This window comes from Triticum aestivum, chromosome 5A (assembly GCF_018294505.1).
Source record: "Triticum aestivum cultivar Chinese Spring chromosome 5A, IWGSC CS RefSeq v2.1, whole genome shotgun sequence".
Taxonomy (NCBI): Eukaryota; Viridiplantae; Streptophyta; class Magnoliopsida; order Poales; family Poaceae; genus Triticum; species Triticum aestivum.
The window spans coordinates 567508850-567522701 of NC_057806.1; the positions used below are offsets into that span (position 1 = coordinate 567508850).

The window sequence follows — 13852 nt, forward strand, 5'->3', positions numbered from 1 at the left end:
AATCCTTCAAAAATCCTATAAAATTTCTTTGAATCAAAGGAGCCCTAATGCTTCTCGATTTGGCCACCCGTCTTTGGCCCCAGAGTTATGGTGAAATTACCCATGTTTGCCACTGTGAAAATCCTAATCGGTGCCCAGTCCGGCAGTCCCCGTCCCCGTCCAGCGTCCACGCAAGAGTCAACGCAGACGCAGTCCCCATTTCTAGGGTTCTCGTCCGCCGTCCAGCAGCTGCCCACCGGCGCGCCCCCACCTCGCCGCCGGCGGGCAGCCGCAAGACCGCCGTCGGCCGCCTCCACCCCCTCATCCACCTCCATTCGCTCCGGCCTCCTCTCCTCCGCTCCGCGGCCGCCCCCGTCCACCTCGGCCACAGTGACCGGCCGCCGCAGGAGCTCGACCAAGACGACGGGCCGCCGCAGGAGCTCTACCCCGGCACCGCCTTCGCCGTCTCTCTTCGTTCGCACGGCCTCCCTGTGCCCACCGGCTCGACCACGACGGACGGCTCCGTCGCAGTTCGACTGTGAGGTAAAAAAAATCAACTTTTTTGCTGTACATGCCCCTGTACCATGGGTACTTGCTGTGCTGGGTTGCTGCTGGTGTACAATGGTCAATGGGGGCACCACAACAACCGTTTTCGTGGCCTGGGTAGTGCTAGATTTGCTTCTTAGCTATTTGATGGCCCCGTGCACCTCTGGTTATTGTCAAGGCTTGTGGTATTGACATGTAGTCTAGTTGCTGGTCAATGCTAGGTCCTGCAAAATATTTGGGTTTCTTGCTAGAGAATTTTGTGATGAGTTGTTTGCTATTTGCATGTGTGCTCAACGAACCGATGCATTGATCCATGAGAATACTCCTTTGACATGCTGAAATTCCATAATGATCAACATAGCCAGATAATTAGTCAATTATGTTTGTATTAGTGTTCTCATTAGCTATTCCATGATCCAAAACTTATAGGAAAATTTTCATTCTCGTTCATATGCATTGACTCGAAAATTCCATTGAATAATTAACTAGGTAATTTGTCTAATAGCTATATTTATAAACTAAGTCAACCTCTAATTATGTAGTACTACCATGCAACCAATGTTTCAGCTTTTACGGGTATTTCAGGCATTTACCCCACAGCCACATTGCAGACAGCTAGTTTGTCAAATGGCTTTACAGCTTTCTCACAGCACACAGCCTGCACAGCTTTTCCACAGCACATCTCCCACAGCTGCTTTGAGAAAATCCATAGCCTAACCAAAAACAACCCAAGTCGCACTGCTTACGCATCGCGAAATTAAACAATTTCTCTGTTTAATACCATGCTCCTCGACCAAATATCTGACCCCCTCTGCTTCTGATTGCGTTATTCTAGGTGCCCTGCCTAGTGCGTTGATTCTTCGGAAGCAGATGGCCAATACCCGGTCAGGAGGGGCGAACAATGAGGGGGCAGGGGGCACCAGTGCAAGGAAAGGCAGCGCCGCCACCAGTGCAAAAGACCCCAAGTCTGCAACGACCTCCACCTCATCCGCCAGTGGAAGGGAGTCTAGAAGCTTGTCCACACGTGAAACAAGCGATGAGCAGAAGCCAAACCTCAGGAGGTCGAACCGAGAAACAAAAGGAAAGAATCCCATTTTGACCACCAGTTCTGCCTCTACACCGGTTCCGCAGAAATCTTTTAGGGGCAGAAGCAACCCCAGCACACCTGGTACCCCGAAATCGTCAGCAAGGAAGCTAAAAGGGTCGACGAGGAAGGCTAGTACTCCAAGAACGTCCGACAGAGTAAAGAAAAGTACTGTTTCAGCTTCTACTGCTTCAAATGATGCAACTGGAGTTTCTAGTCCAGTGGCTACTCCCGACAAAACCGTAAAAAGAGAAATTGATGAACATGACTCAACAAAGAATGATGCTTCCGAGAGTGGTACTATGCCATTGAAGAAGCAGAAAAGGCTAACCGCACAGAGCTATACAAATATCTTCAAGACATCTTCTGAAGAATATGAAAAATCTCCTGGTACTTGATTTCCCTGTGACTTTGAGCTCATATTTTGCTTTTCCAATCAACTGGGATGACAGTCACAGTTTAGTTGGCCTGTTTCATTATCACGGTTGGCCTGTTTGTTGTAAATAGCCATCTCCAAGACTTTGCTTTTTGCTGCATATTGTGTAAGTTCATCTTAGATAGCTGAAGGTGTAAAGCTTAACGTGTTCTTGTGACTGATTTGGTCAGGATGAAGTGTTACTAGCTTGCTGAATGCTCTAAAAACAATGCAAGGCGTTCGGTGCAAAGCACTTTTGTTGAAATAATTAATGTAGCATTTTAATAGGCTTGTATAGCTTGTTATCAACGAAATTTTGGCATATCAATTCTTTTTATCCTAATACCTTCTTCCCCTTTTATTTTTCTTTGGTGATGTATTCCCTGCTGCTACTTTCAAAGCCTATGAGGGAAATGCTTCCAAGGTACACACAGAAGACAATGGCTCTGTTTTGAGGTATGAAGAAAGTGGCGCACATGAAGAAGATAACCAGGCACATTTAAGTCAAGTCGCCAATAATTTTTTGGAAGGCTATACTTCTGGCCTGTGTGAAGTTCCCAAGGTGATATTGGAGACAGATGGGTTGAAAACTGATGTTGAAAAATCTGAAGAAGATAAACAGGCATATTCAAGTCAAGTCGTCAATAAATTTTGGGAAGGCTATACTTCTGGCCAGTGTGAAGCTCCCAAGGTGATATTGGAGACAGATGGGTTGAAAAATGATGTTGAAAAATCTGCTCCCATTTCAGAGGTTTGCTCAACCATCTTCTATTCTTTTGAGTTGTCGGTTTTCTTTATTCTACTCTTTATGAAATCAAGGCCTTGCTGTAAGTAGCAGTTCTCTCTGCCTTCATCCTTTGTAGGTCTTAACCCTGGAGTAGCAAAATAGAATTAAGTAACATATTCTGGTAATAGATTAATAGTATGTTATTTCGTTGCTCCTAGATCACAATATCACCTCTTGGGCTTAAATTATTACAACTCTTGACCTTAAATTATTACAAAGCATTACTGTAAGTATCATTGTTATTTTCCTTCATCCTTTATAGGTCGTAAGTCTCGGGTAGCAAAATAGAAGTAAATAACTGAACACATATTCAGTAATACATCAAAATATTCTTTATTTGCACCTGAATTATCTCATATAAAGTCTTGAGGTTCTTACTTAAGTACAACTTATGCAGGAGACTGTTCACCTGACGGGATACTTTGTATAGTTCCCTTTTAGCTACCTGAATTCCTATTAAGCATATGCTTGATTTTTTTTGTAACATTGTTGTTGCTTCAGTATGTTGGCTTGTTATTTGCAATGTAGCTTTTCTTTCTCTTATCATCCTACCATCTGCATGGAAGGACTTGGTTACATTATCAAGTCCTGTACAGGCACATATGACTGTTGATCTGTGCTCAAGCAGTCCTGCAATGGATGCTACAGAGCCAACTGATGACTGTTCAGAGTTCGCACTTCATGTTGCAATGGGCCAGAAAGCGGATTCATCAAAATTTGTGGAGTATTGGGTTCCTGCTCGCCTTTCACGAGTGCAACTAGAAATGTACTGTTATACCTTACTTTCAAACTCGCCTGCGCTTCGATCACATTCAAAAACTGACAGTGTTGGTGCTCTTCGCAACATTCTTGTATCCCTCCGGAAGGTTAGCTGTTAAAATTCTGAGCATGCATGACACCTTTTTTCATAGTAGGGAGTTAGATGGAATCTTCAATGGCCCTCATTGTGCATAGCTAACTGTCTTTAATGATCTTATCATGCAACAGTGCTGCGACCACCCTTATCTAGTAGATAAAACGTTGCATTTATTACTTACCAAGGGACACCCAGTAACTGATATCCTAGATATTGGAGTGAGTGCAAGTGGCAAGCTACTGCTTCTTGACAAAATGCTCCAAGAAATCTGGAAAAAAGGGCAGAGAGTTCTTATCCTTTCCCAGGTGAGTGTTTTGTGTTACCATTCCTCAGATAATCTCTTACTTCCATTATTTAGTTTTGGCCCTATTTATGTAGTAATGCCTGTTATGTGTGATTCATTACTAGTACTTGTATCCAAAGAGTTGGCAAGGATTAATATTTTTTATTTCCTGAAAGCACGCATTATTTTATTTTTGGTAACTGAAGCAGTGATGATTTCCTTTACTTATTTGTCAATGTTATGCACAAGTGTTATCAACTTGTCATACGGTGAGAAGTTTCAAGCTGTCATTGCTCTTTGGTGCATTTTGTCAAATTGTTAGTAATAACATCTGGGTATCACTTTCCTAGTCGCAAAATCAAGAGCTGCAGAAAGACTAGTGATGTTTCACTTTAGTACAGTTATGCACATAAGAATTCCGCAGCATTGAGTATTGGAGTTTCTAGACATTGATTTAGTGTGATCGTTTAAACACCGAAGAAATTATAGCACGGCGGCACTTCACTGTCTCCAGTGATAACTCTTGTGTACTTTGCAGCAACGAACAGTAGAAAACCAGCATCCATCTGTCCTTCAGATGCCCGTTTGATGTCAGCTGTTGGAACAGCTTGGCATTCAGTACGGCGGACCAGCAGAGAAACGGTATCGGAGACATGCTGCACCATCGTAGTGCTGGTTTTTCAAAATAGATTTTTGGGCATCTTTGTCATGGCCTGCTGGCTTATATCTGGAAACAAAGGAACACACAGAATTTTTTGGCAAAATAACCCCTATTAGACCATGGCTCATCCTGAAAGAAGTACATGTTCAATCCTTTAGATTTAAGGAGGCATTCTCTGACCCTTCTCAGGGTCTGGGCTGACCCCCCCCCCCCCCCCCCCCCCCCAATGTTGTCTATATGAATGCATGGTTGCTCCTGCAGAAAGCTGATATGCATTTGATTCTATTTAATCTTTTTTGGTACAATGAACATATGGTTCACTCTAGAAACAACATTTTGCAAGCACATGTTCTAGCATCGTGGTGTCTGTTAAAAAAAGATGTTGCCACATTTTTTCAAAATGTACCAATGTTTAAGTACCATCTGCACTTTTTAATTCCTGAAGGGTATATGATATATCCCTTATTAAGCTCATTGTTTGGGTAGTTTCTGATTCATCGTTGTTAGAATCAAATATCATGATCTTTTTTAAAGGTTTCCCAAGCTTATCAGTGCAATATAATGTTACTTTCTTCTATGTGCAGTCTTGTGGTGGGGCTGGCAATCCAATGGGTGACATTTTGGATGACTTTGTCAATCAAAGATTTGGTTTTGAGTCATATGAGCGCGTGGAGCGTGATCTCAATGTACGAAAGAAACAGGGTGCAATGAGTATGTTCAATGACACGACTAAGGGCCGGTTTATTTTCTTGATTGATAGTCGTGCGTGTGTCCCAAGCATTAAACTATCATCAGTTGATGTCATCATCATATATTGTAGTGATTGGAATCCCACAAATGACTTGAGAGTCCTCCAGAAGATCAGCATAGAGTCACAATCCGAGTGCGTGCCCATTTTTCGTTTGTATTCGTCTTGTACAGTGGAGGAAAAGGCTCTTATACTTGCAAAGCATGGTCATATTCTTGATAGCACTGTCCAGAATATAAGGCCTATCCTGAGCCATTCTCTGCTTAGTTGGGGTGCATCATTTCTCTTCAGTAGACTCGAAGGGCTAAAAAACTATGCATGTTTACGCAAGGATTCTGATGCTGAGAAACTGTTCATGGATAAAGTACTTTTGGACTTAAAGAAGTTATCCACTAAAGATGATCCCAGCACTAAGATGAGCAATGCAGCCATATCACAAGCTCATCTGAGTGGACCTTTTTATTCTAGAGATAGTCTTGTAGTAGGTGAGAGGGAGGGGATCTCTGCACCTGATAGTGATCTGCCAAAGTTCTGGGTAAATTTGCTAGATCAGAAGTCTCCTCGTTGGCAGTATATAACTGAGCAGGCACAAAGAAGCTGTAGAAAGATACAAAACATGGAAGAAGGGAACGTTCCTGCCGATGAGGCTGATGAAGGCAGTACCAAACGTAGAAAAATTGCTGGAATCTTGGATTCATCTGCAAATGTTTTAGCTGGCGAAGACCAGGACTCAATATTGCCTGAAACTAATACGGCATGTAGTTCTCGTCGAAAAATTGCTGGAATCTTGGATTCATCTGCAAATGTTTTAGCTGGCGAAGACAAGGATTCAATATTGCCTGAAACTAATGTGACATCTAGTTCTCATCAAATATCAGTTGATGACACATGGCAGGAACAAGGTATACTACTGTAATACCAGCTCTGTTTTTTGTGTGAATAATGCACTGTTCTAACAGAGTCCATTTTGTAGGGGTGGAAAATCTTCAAGACACACAAAAAAGTCTTCACATCCAGTTGAAGCCTGAGATCTCAAAGCTATATGAATTGTTTGAACTACCGGTATGCTGAATGTAACGACTTCATTATTCCCTTGATGTTTGTGTTGAAATATATTGCCCGCCCTTCTCCACTAGTCCAGACTTTTGGGGGATGGTCCCAGATGGCGTGCTCGTTCTCTGTCCATCTCCTGTGCTGCTGCCCATGCCACCTCGAAGTTGGCCCAGAAGGCATGCTCCCTCTCTGCCGCGGCCTCCTCAACGCCTATGTCGGAGGCGGTGGCCTGGTGGGCATCCCAAGCTGCCTAACAGTGAGGGACCGGCGGGAAACCGGCCGTGGCAGCTTTTCCCGGTGATCCCACTCCTCTGCAATGAGGGCAGCCTCCTCCTGCGCATCCTCCTTGTCCAGCTGCTGTGCCTCCTCCGTGAGTGGCAGCCAGTCTGGCCTTGGGCGAAGCGGTTTGGTGAGGATGAGGAGGGAAGTGGAGCTGTGGGCGGCAGGGAGATGAGCTGGGACGGGGATGCACTGGCCTTTCTATAGCAGCAAGCGGTGGGAAATGTGGCCGGCGGGCGGCAGGAAAATGGGGCTGAAACGGGCGCAGGCTGTTGGACACGCGACAGCGGCCATTAATTGGCTCGTTTCCTGGTGAGATAAGCGGCTGCGGGACTGTTACGGGCATCTGACCCGTGCCATTGGCTTGGGGGGGGGGGGGGGGGGGGGGAGGCCACGCAGGAGGACGAGGAGAGAGGTGAAACTGCCCTCCCACGCAGGCGGTTGGGTTTAGAGCATGCTCCAAAGCAGCCCCGTGCAGCCTCCAGATATGGAGGCTACGTCCCGCTATTTGGAGCACGCTCCAAAAATCATGGAGGGCGATATTGCGACTCTGCTAGACCCCTTTTTTGGGCCCCGAACACCATACAGGTGGTTATTATGGCGATTGGGCCATTTTGCTGATTCTGCTAGAGTTGCTACTGTTTAGTATATTCTTTTGGTCAGAAGTACTAACCTAATTGGCAGTATTGAAAGTTCTGTAAGAACGATAGTAAGAACCAAATACATCCCGAAGAGAAGTATAATATTTGGTTGTTTGTAATTGATCAACAATCATAAACTCTGCCTGGAGTGCAGCATTCTGAACATCAATGCATTATGTGTAGCAAATAAATACAGAGACAAGTTATCAAAAAGTGATTCACCCTACCATTCCAGTGAGGTTAAAATTCCTGAAGACGCATGATTTAATATATTCATCATTTTGCTATTTTAGATGATTGGATTCTTTGATGGAACTGTAGCATGTTGTGCAGGGGAGTGTTAAATGTTTATGTGAAGAACTTCTTGAGTATACTTTGAAGAATCACCAAGTCAGTCAGGTGCCAAAGGACATACTGCATGCATTCAACATTGCACTGGTTAGAGAAAGCCTTCTGTAATTTTGTACTACATGTTCAATGTTAAATGTTGCTGTTCTTCATGAATGTTTTCCTTCTTTGCATGCTTTACTTCAGTGCTGGCGTGCTGCTTCTCTCTCAAGGCATAAAGTCGATCATAGAGAATCACTGGCCCTTGCTGTAGAACATTTGAAGTATGAGTGCAGTGAAACTCTTGCGGAGAAGGTTTATAAGAAGCTAAGGGTCCTAAAGAAGGAGTTCTCACATAGAGTAGGCAGAACAAGCAAGAGTAATCAATCAATTTCAGTAAAGAACATATCACCATACCAGCAGGAGACCTCAACTAAATATGGATGTGACAAATCAATCCCTAAGCAGGCAGGTGACAAATCAATCCCTAAGCAGGCAGCGTCTGTTGGTGGGAATGAATCACATCAAGAGGATTCACATGACTTAGTGATTGAGCCTATTGTACCAGGAGAGAAGGAAGTGCTATATGTTCCAGGGATTCATGAAAAACAACATTTATCAAAGGATGCACTTCTTAATAGAATCACAGAGAAAAGAATTAAATTAGTTGACATGGTTTTCTCCTTGAGAGAAAAGAATATCCATGATAAACAAACAAATGAGGTCGCAATGTTTGACATGCACAGGCACAAGGGAGTGGAGAAACTGAGAGAAGCATGCAGAATAGTTGTGGAACATCTTCGTAGGTCTCAAGCTGCTCCAGAGGACAGAGGTAGTCAAAGAAAGCTAATAGTTGAATGGTTCACTATGTTACTATATGCGTTTCTGAAGCACATGAGGTACCAGCGTGAGAAGCTTGACTTGCAGCAATCAATGGTGTGGACCAAGGAGTTACAGTTGAAGGAAAATTTCCTTCACGAAGCAAAATTTGGCCAATTAGATCTTACTTTTGATGAACATATTTATTTACCAGATTCAGGCTTTGCTATTGAGGAATTCAGCCATTTTAGCTCCTGTGTTGATACAGCAACTTTGGCAAACTGTCTGCAGTCTTTGCATGAAACCTCAGCGATGGAAGTTACATTGGTTCGTAGTGTGATTCCATCTGATGTTATCAATGCAGAAGCAGCGAGAAATGGTTCTGCTGAAGTTCTTATCCACAATGGGGGAATGCCAGCATCAGAAGGTATTGGTTTGACAGAGAACACGATCAGCGATATTTTTGATTGCATCGACTCGCAAGGAGGGGCATCTCTGGCTGTTCAACACCAAGTAAATTCTAGTCCTGCAATTGATAATTCTATTAATCAGGTAAGGTGGATTAATTAAGTAGACTTGCTAGTTCTTTGGAGTGATTTCATTCTGATTTTATAAGCTTATCCATATAGGAACTGTCAGCTTAACTTTTTTTAATGAAAACTTCTATCGTAATTAGCAGTCAATTTATGTAAGATTATACAGCACATTGAAGCTTCGGTTCAAGTTTCATGTCATGTTTTATGGATTGTAGATTTTTCATATAAGTTCTGCTTTATGATAGCGAAAAGGAAAGGAGATGTTTAGTAGGCTCATCTAGGATGTGTAGTTTTTGCTCTTTCCACGTGGCAATGTGAACATAGTTACTTGCTCACCATGGTCTGTACAGTACACTAGGCATAGAAGCTGGAACTGTATGTAGTATGTTGCCTTTCATGCTATGTCATGTTTTATGGTTTGTAGATTACTCATTTATAAGTTCTTTGTAATATATCGAAAGGAAAAGAAATGTTTAGTAGGCTCATCTGTGAGCGTCTGTGACTTTGTGTAGCTATTTTACTTGTACGTACTTACAAATAGTGGACATCCCAGTTGATGCAGCACCTATCTTTCTATTAGAGTCAGTGCTGAACACATGGTCTTCATGTTTCAGTTCATGGTACTCCATTTCATTATGGTTGCACTAGTATTCATGGAACTTCATTACATTATAGTTGTGCTAGTATTCCTTTTGACCGTTTTTATTATTAGTGTCCATTATGATACTATAATCCTATGTACCTGTGACATTTATCAGGAATCTTCAAGTGGTGACGATAGAAGGACTGAACATGTTGGGCGACAGAGTGGTGTGGGTTCGCAACCATTACCCGGAGAGACTGACCAACATTTAGGAGATGCTGAAATGGAAGTTAACACCGGCAATGGGGACAATACTCAGGCAGATCCACCTTACCTAGAACCACAGATTGTGGTTCCTGTGCCCAGCCAGGCTTCCTTGCAAATGTCCAACGAAGTTGAAGCTGAGGCCAATCTTTTACTGCAGTCAGGCCAACCAATTGCAGCTCCAGCACAACTTCTGCAAAGAGAGGCAGAACAAGTAGACCGTTCTGGTATGATACCAGCTCAGACTTTGCAACCTGAAATGCAACCATCAGCATCCAGGGAAGCTTATATGCAGTCAGATCTGATAATTCAATCTGCACAACCAAGTATGGTGCCAACTGAGCTTTCACAGAGAAATGTAGAACAAGCAAGCCTTTATCGTGTACCATCATCTCAGTGTTTGCCATCTGGAATGCACCCATGGGTTCCACTGTCCAGTATTCTGCTTGAAAGAACACACTCTGATCAGTGTCAACAAAGTCATCAACCCGAGGCTGCACTTGGTTCTTCAGCAAAAATGGTGGCATCAATGGTGTTTAATCATCCACCAGTTGGTGATGAACCACTGAAAAATGAGTTGCACAGATTGCGGTCATACATTGACTCGCTTAATAAAACCAACGAACTAAAGGTTTGCTATTTCTTCTATTTCATGTATCTTGGTTGTGAGTTTCTTACACTAGTTCCGCGATTCATCTTGTTCTCATTTTTTCACTTATGGACAGAAATCACAACTTAGGACTGAGTGTAGCCAAGAAATAGACAAGGTCAAACAAAAGTATGATTTGTTACTTCAAGAACAGGATTCCACTCATCTTCAGCAAACAAGGACACTTGATAATTTATGTGAGAAAGTTCTCCTCAACCAGTCAATAGCTGACTATTTTCGGGCTAAATTCATATCTTCTTCTGGAGCACAAGGTATTTAGTATTGACTACAAGCAATCATATTTGATGTCCTCTAAATGATTATGCTGACATGTTTTCCAAACATCCTCCCAAATCCCTATCGCTAATGCTAATTACTTTGATCTGCAGCTAGAGCCCACAGCCCTCCAAATCACCAGACACCCCAGGCCTCTCAGCAAGTTCCCCCGAGGCCTTCAGCGGTGGCATCGACTGCATCACCAGCTGCGTCGTCATCAGCTGGTCGACCACTAGTGTTGACACATCATATCCAACCATTACAGGTCGACCGACCATCACCATCATCGCCAGCTGATCCACCACCACATGTCCAACCATTAAAGGTCGATCGACCATCACCATCATCACCAGCTGGTCCACCACCACATGTCCAACCATTAAAGGTCGATCGACTATCACCATCATCATCGCCATCTTCACAAGTTGTCAGACCTCGCCCCTCCATACTAAACAACATTGTCAGATCACCGTCAACTACTTTTAGTCTCGCGCCAGTTCTGCCACGGGGAAGCTTTGGAGTCCAGAGTGATCTAGCACGTGCACGTGCACCTGCTCCTCATCTTCGGCGCAGGTTGCCTCCACAGGTGCATTCGATGGCATCTGCAAATCAGCAGCAGCTTCCAACTAAGCTGGAGAGCATGTCTGCAAGGACACGGGCTACCCCTGTGACTCCAGTAGATATAAGACAATCATGCCCACAGGCAGTTCCCCCAGGGAACCCATCACTGTCAAGTTTGCACCCAAGTTTATACCCCACTTTAGCCGCACTCTTGGGGCCATCAAGTTCACATCAAATTCAGCAGGTTCCACTACTGCCATCAAGTTCACACCCAACACGCTTGTCGTCACCAGTACCTTCAACTCCAAATCCAGTTCTGCCACTAACATCACCGCGAGGTTTGACTATGACATCTAGCGTTTCCTCAGCTGCGTCGAATGTGTTGACAAGTAGGGGTGTTGGGCCTTCCGCATCAGGCACGCTGCAGTCAGATCCTGATCCAGCACGCTGGATGAATGGCTAACAGGAAGGCTTGGGCTGCACAGTGATCCCCATGGCGTGGCTGCTCCTGCAGATGTGGTATTGCCTATCTGATGATGAAGAGACTGGTACGTTCACATTTCCTTGACACCGAGTGGCGAATGTAACAGGTTGCTTGAAAAATTATAGATCTCAAGGATAGCACCATTACAAAGATGACAATATAATTTGAATATCATTATCTCAGGTGCAAATGACACGCGAATGAGTTTGTTGTCTCAAGTGCAGATTTACAGCAGAAAACTCACTGAAATACTATTTTAGAACTAGTAGTTCACAGTAACTAAGAGAAAAAAGAGAGAAGTGTTAAAGATTAGATTGTCAACTGGAGCCGACATGTACACAATGAGCTGATCCATTGTTCTTCCGTGATATCTAGTACGAAATTCAATAACAGATCTACAATGCGATAACCGATAGTTAGATATACTCTAGACATGCTGGAGTACATATGTTTTCAGTTGCAACTAAACTATAGATAATGATGAATGGATATTAACTAGCAGGCACTTAGGATAACACACACTTATGGTGTTGAATCCAATATAAGGTGTCCCGTGTATTTCTTTAAAGCTGCCATGTGCAAGCGAATACATCTGCACGCAAGGAACTAGTTCATGAGTTTCAATCTAAGCGAACTAGCTCTGTAGCATAGTTTTATTCATAGCTTCTGTTAATTATTTTTCTTTGTAATTTACAATTTTCGTTTAGTGCCATAAATGATCATGTGATGCGATGGATGAAAAGTTTTCAATTTTTATGCACATGTTATGGATGTCTAACCAATAGAATCATTTGCCCTATAGATGACCAAACCAAGCAAAAATGACGCTCATCGCTGAAGAGCTCTCCAACAGAAGGGTTGCTTGCAAACAAAATAAACTGATGTCCATGTAGTGCAACTGTTAGTTTCTGCTAGAGTTGTATTATGTTCCATGTGTAGTATGTATATTCTCCCCGTTGTATGAGGGGTTTCCTGCATATTTACCACCTATATATGTATATATGTACTGGCCATTGGCCCTGAGGAAAGACAAGTTGCATATTTCATCAGTTGCATAATTATTCAATGTTCATCGTTTTAACACATATAAGTCCGTAGTTTGCTATGCAGAAGATGAGTCAACCAGTTTCGGAGGGTAATTCTATTTTTCGGAGGTTCATGCATCAGTTAGTTTTGCTTGAAAATTACTACGTTGTCATGATAGAAGATGAGTCAACCATTTGGCACAAATACTAAAGAATCTAAGTGGCAAGAACACCCCAAATGCTTTAAAGACCTACAGTATCAGGGATATTCTGTAGCCACCAGGAACTTGTAAGGCACACATTACAATGCCCAAACAATAAATGCGAACCTGCTGGAGCACACCTTGCCACCCAGATTTGGGCAAAAACACATGGACTGAGATTTAACTATTTTTTAAAAGTTGCTTGCTCATGCAACCAGAGATCACGTTTAATTCCCTCGGGGGTTGGCTAGGTATGTACAGAGATCACTGTAAATGATTTTTCTTCTACCACCCAAGATATAACTTATCCCGTTCTTGTCGATTTCGTACCACCTCAACGACTTCTTTTCCATGTCCACCGTCATCATCCAAGCCTCGCCAACTCCCTCCGTCCCATAATATAAGAACGTTTAGTTTATAGTGAGATTCGCCACGAAGAACACCTCGCCGCTGCGAGCGATGCCGACGCCTTCGCACCGGCCTATCCAGTGGAGTAGACGAGGTAGATTGGGCATTCATGGCCAGCGAGGGTCTATCCAGTCGACCGGAGAGGGTAGAGATCACAGCCACGGCGTGTCCGTGTCGGCCTTGTAGACCAGAAAGTTGTCCGGGTAGTTCCCGGGAACCTCGTCTTGGGCGGCGACGAGCATGTTCACGAGGAGGAGGTCGCGGTCCGCGGCCAACACCCTTGGCCTTCCATACACGTGTTCATTGGTGTAAAGATGGATGCAGGAGGAAGCCGGCGGCGCGGCGAGGCGGAGGGAGACCATTTGTTGTCGCGCAGGCGGCGGAT

General features: G+C 43.7%; 1 protein-coding gene across 3 annotated transcripts; it reads left to right on the plus strand.

Moving 5' to 3' along the window:
- Positions 1-138: 138 nt before the first annotated feature.
- LOC123104838 (uncharacterized) lies at positions 139-12916 on the plus strand. 3 transcript variants are annotated; one of them, XM_044526746.1, is made up of 13 exons: positions 139-522; positions 1361-1999; positions 2426-2775; positions 3408-3677; positions 3799-3972; positions 5196-6261; positions 6333-6421; positions 7666-7770; positions 7867-9030; positions 9773-10492; positions 10587-10782; positions 10900-11895; positions 12634-12916. In XM_044526746.1, exons 2-12 carry the CDS (start codon positions 1396-1398, stop codon positions 11808-11810), a joined length of 5649 nt encoding a protein of 1882 aa, XP_044382681.1. In that variant the 5' UTR covers positions 139-522; positions 1361-1395; the 3' UTR covers positions 11811-11895; positions 12634-12916. The 3 variants fall into 3 exon arrangements, with proteins under 3 accessions (XP_044382681.1, XP_044382680.1, XP_044382682.1); XM_044526745.1 differs by having other exon boundaries at positions 140-522; positions 3378-3677; XM_044526747.1 differs by lacking the exon at positions 1361-1999 and having other exon boundaries at positions 141-522; positions 3378-3677.
- The last annotated feature ends 936 nt before the right edge of the window (positions 12917-13852 follow it).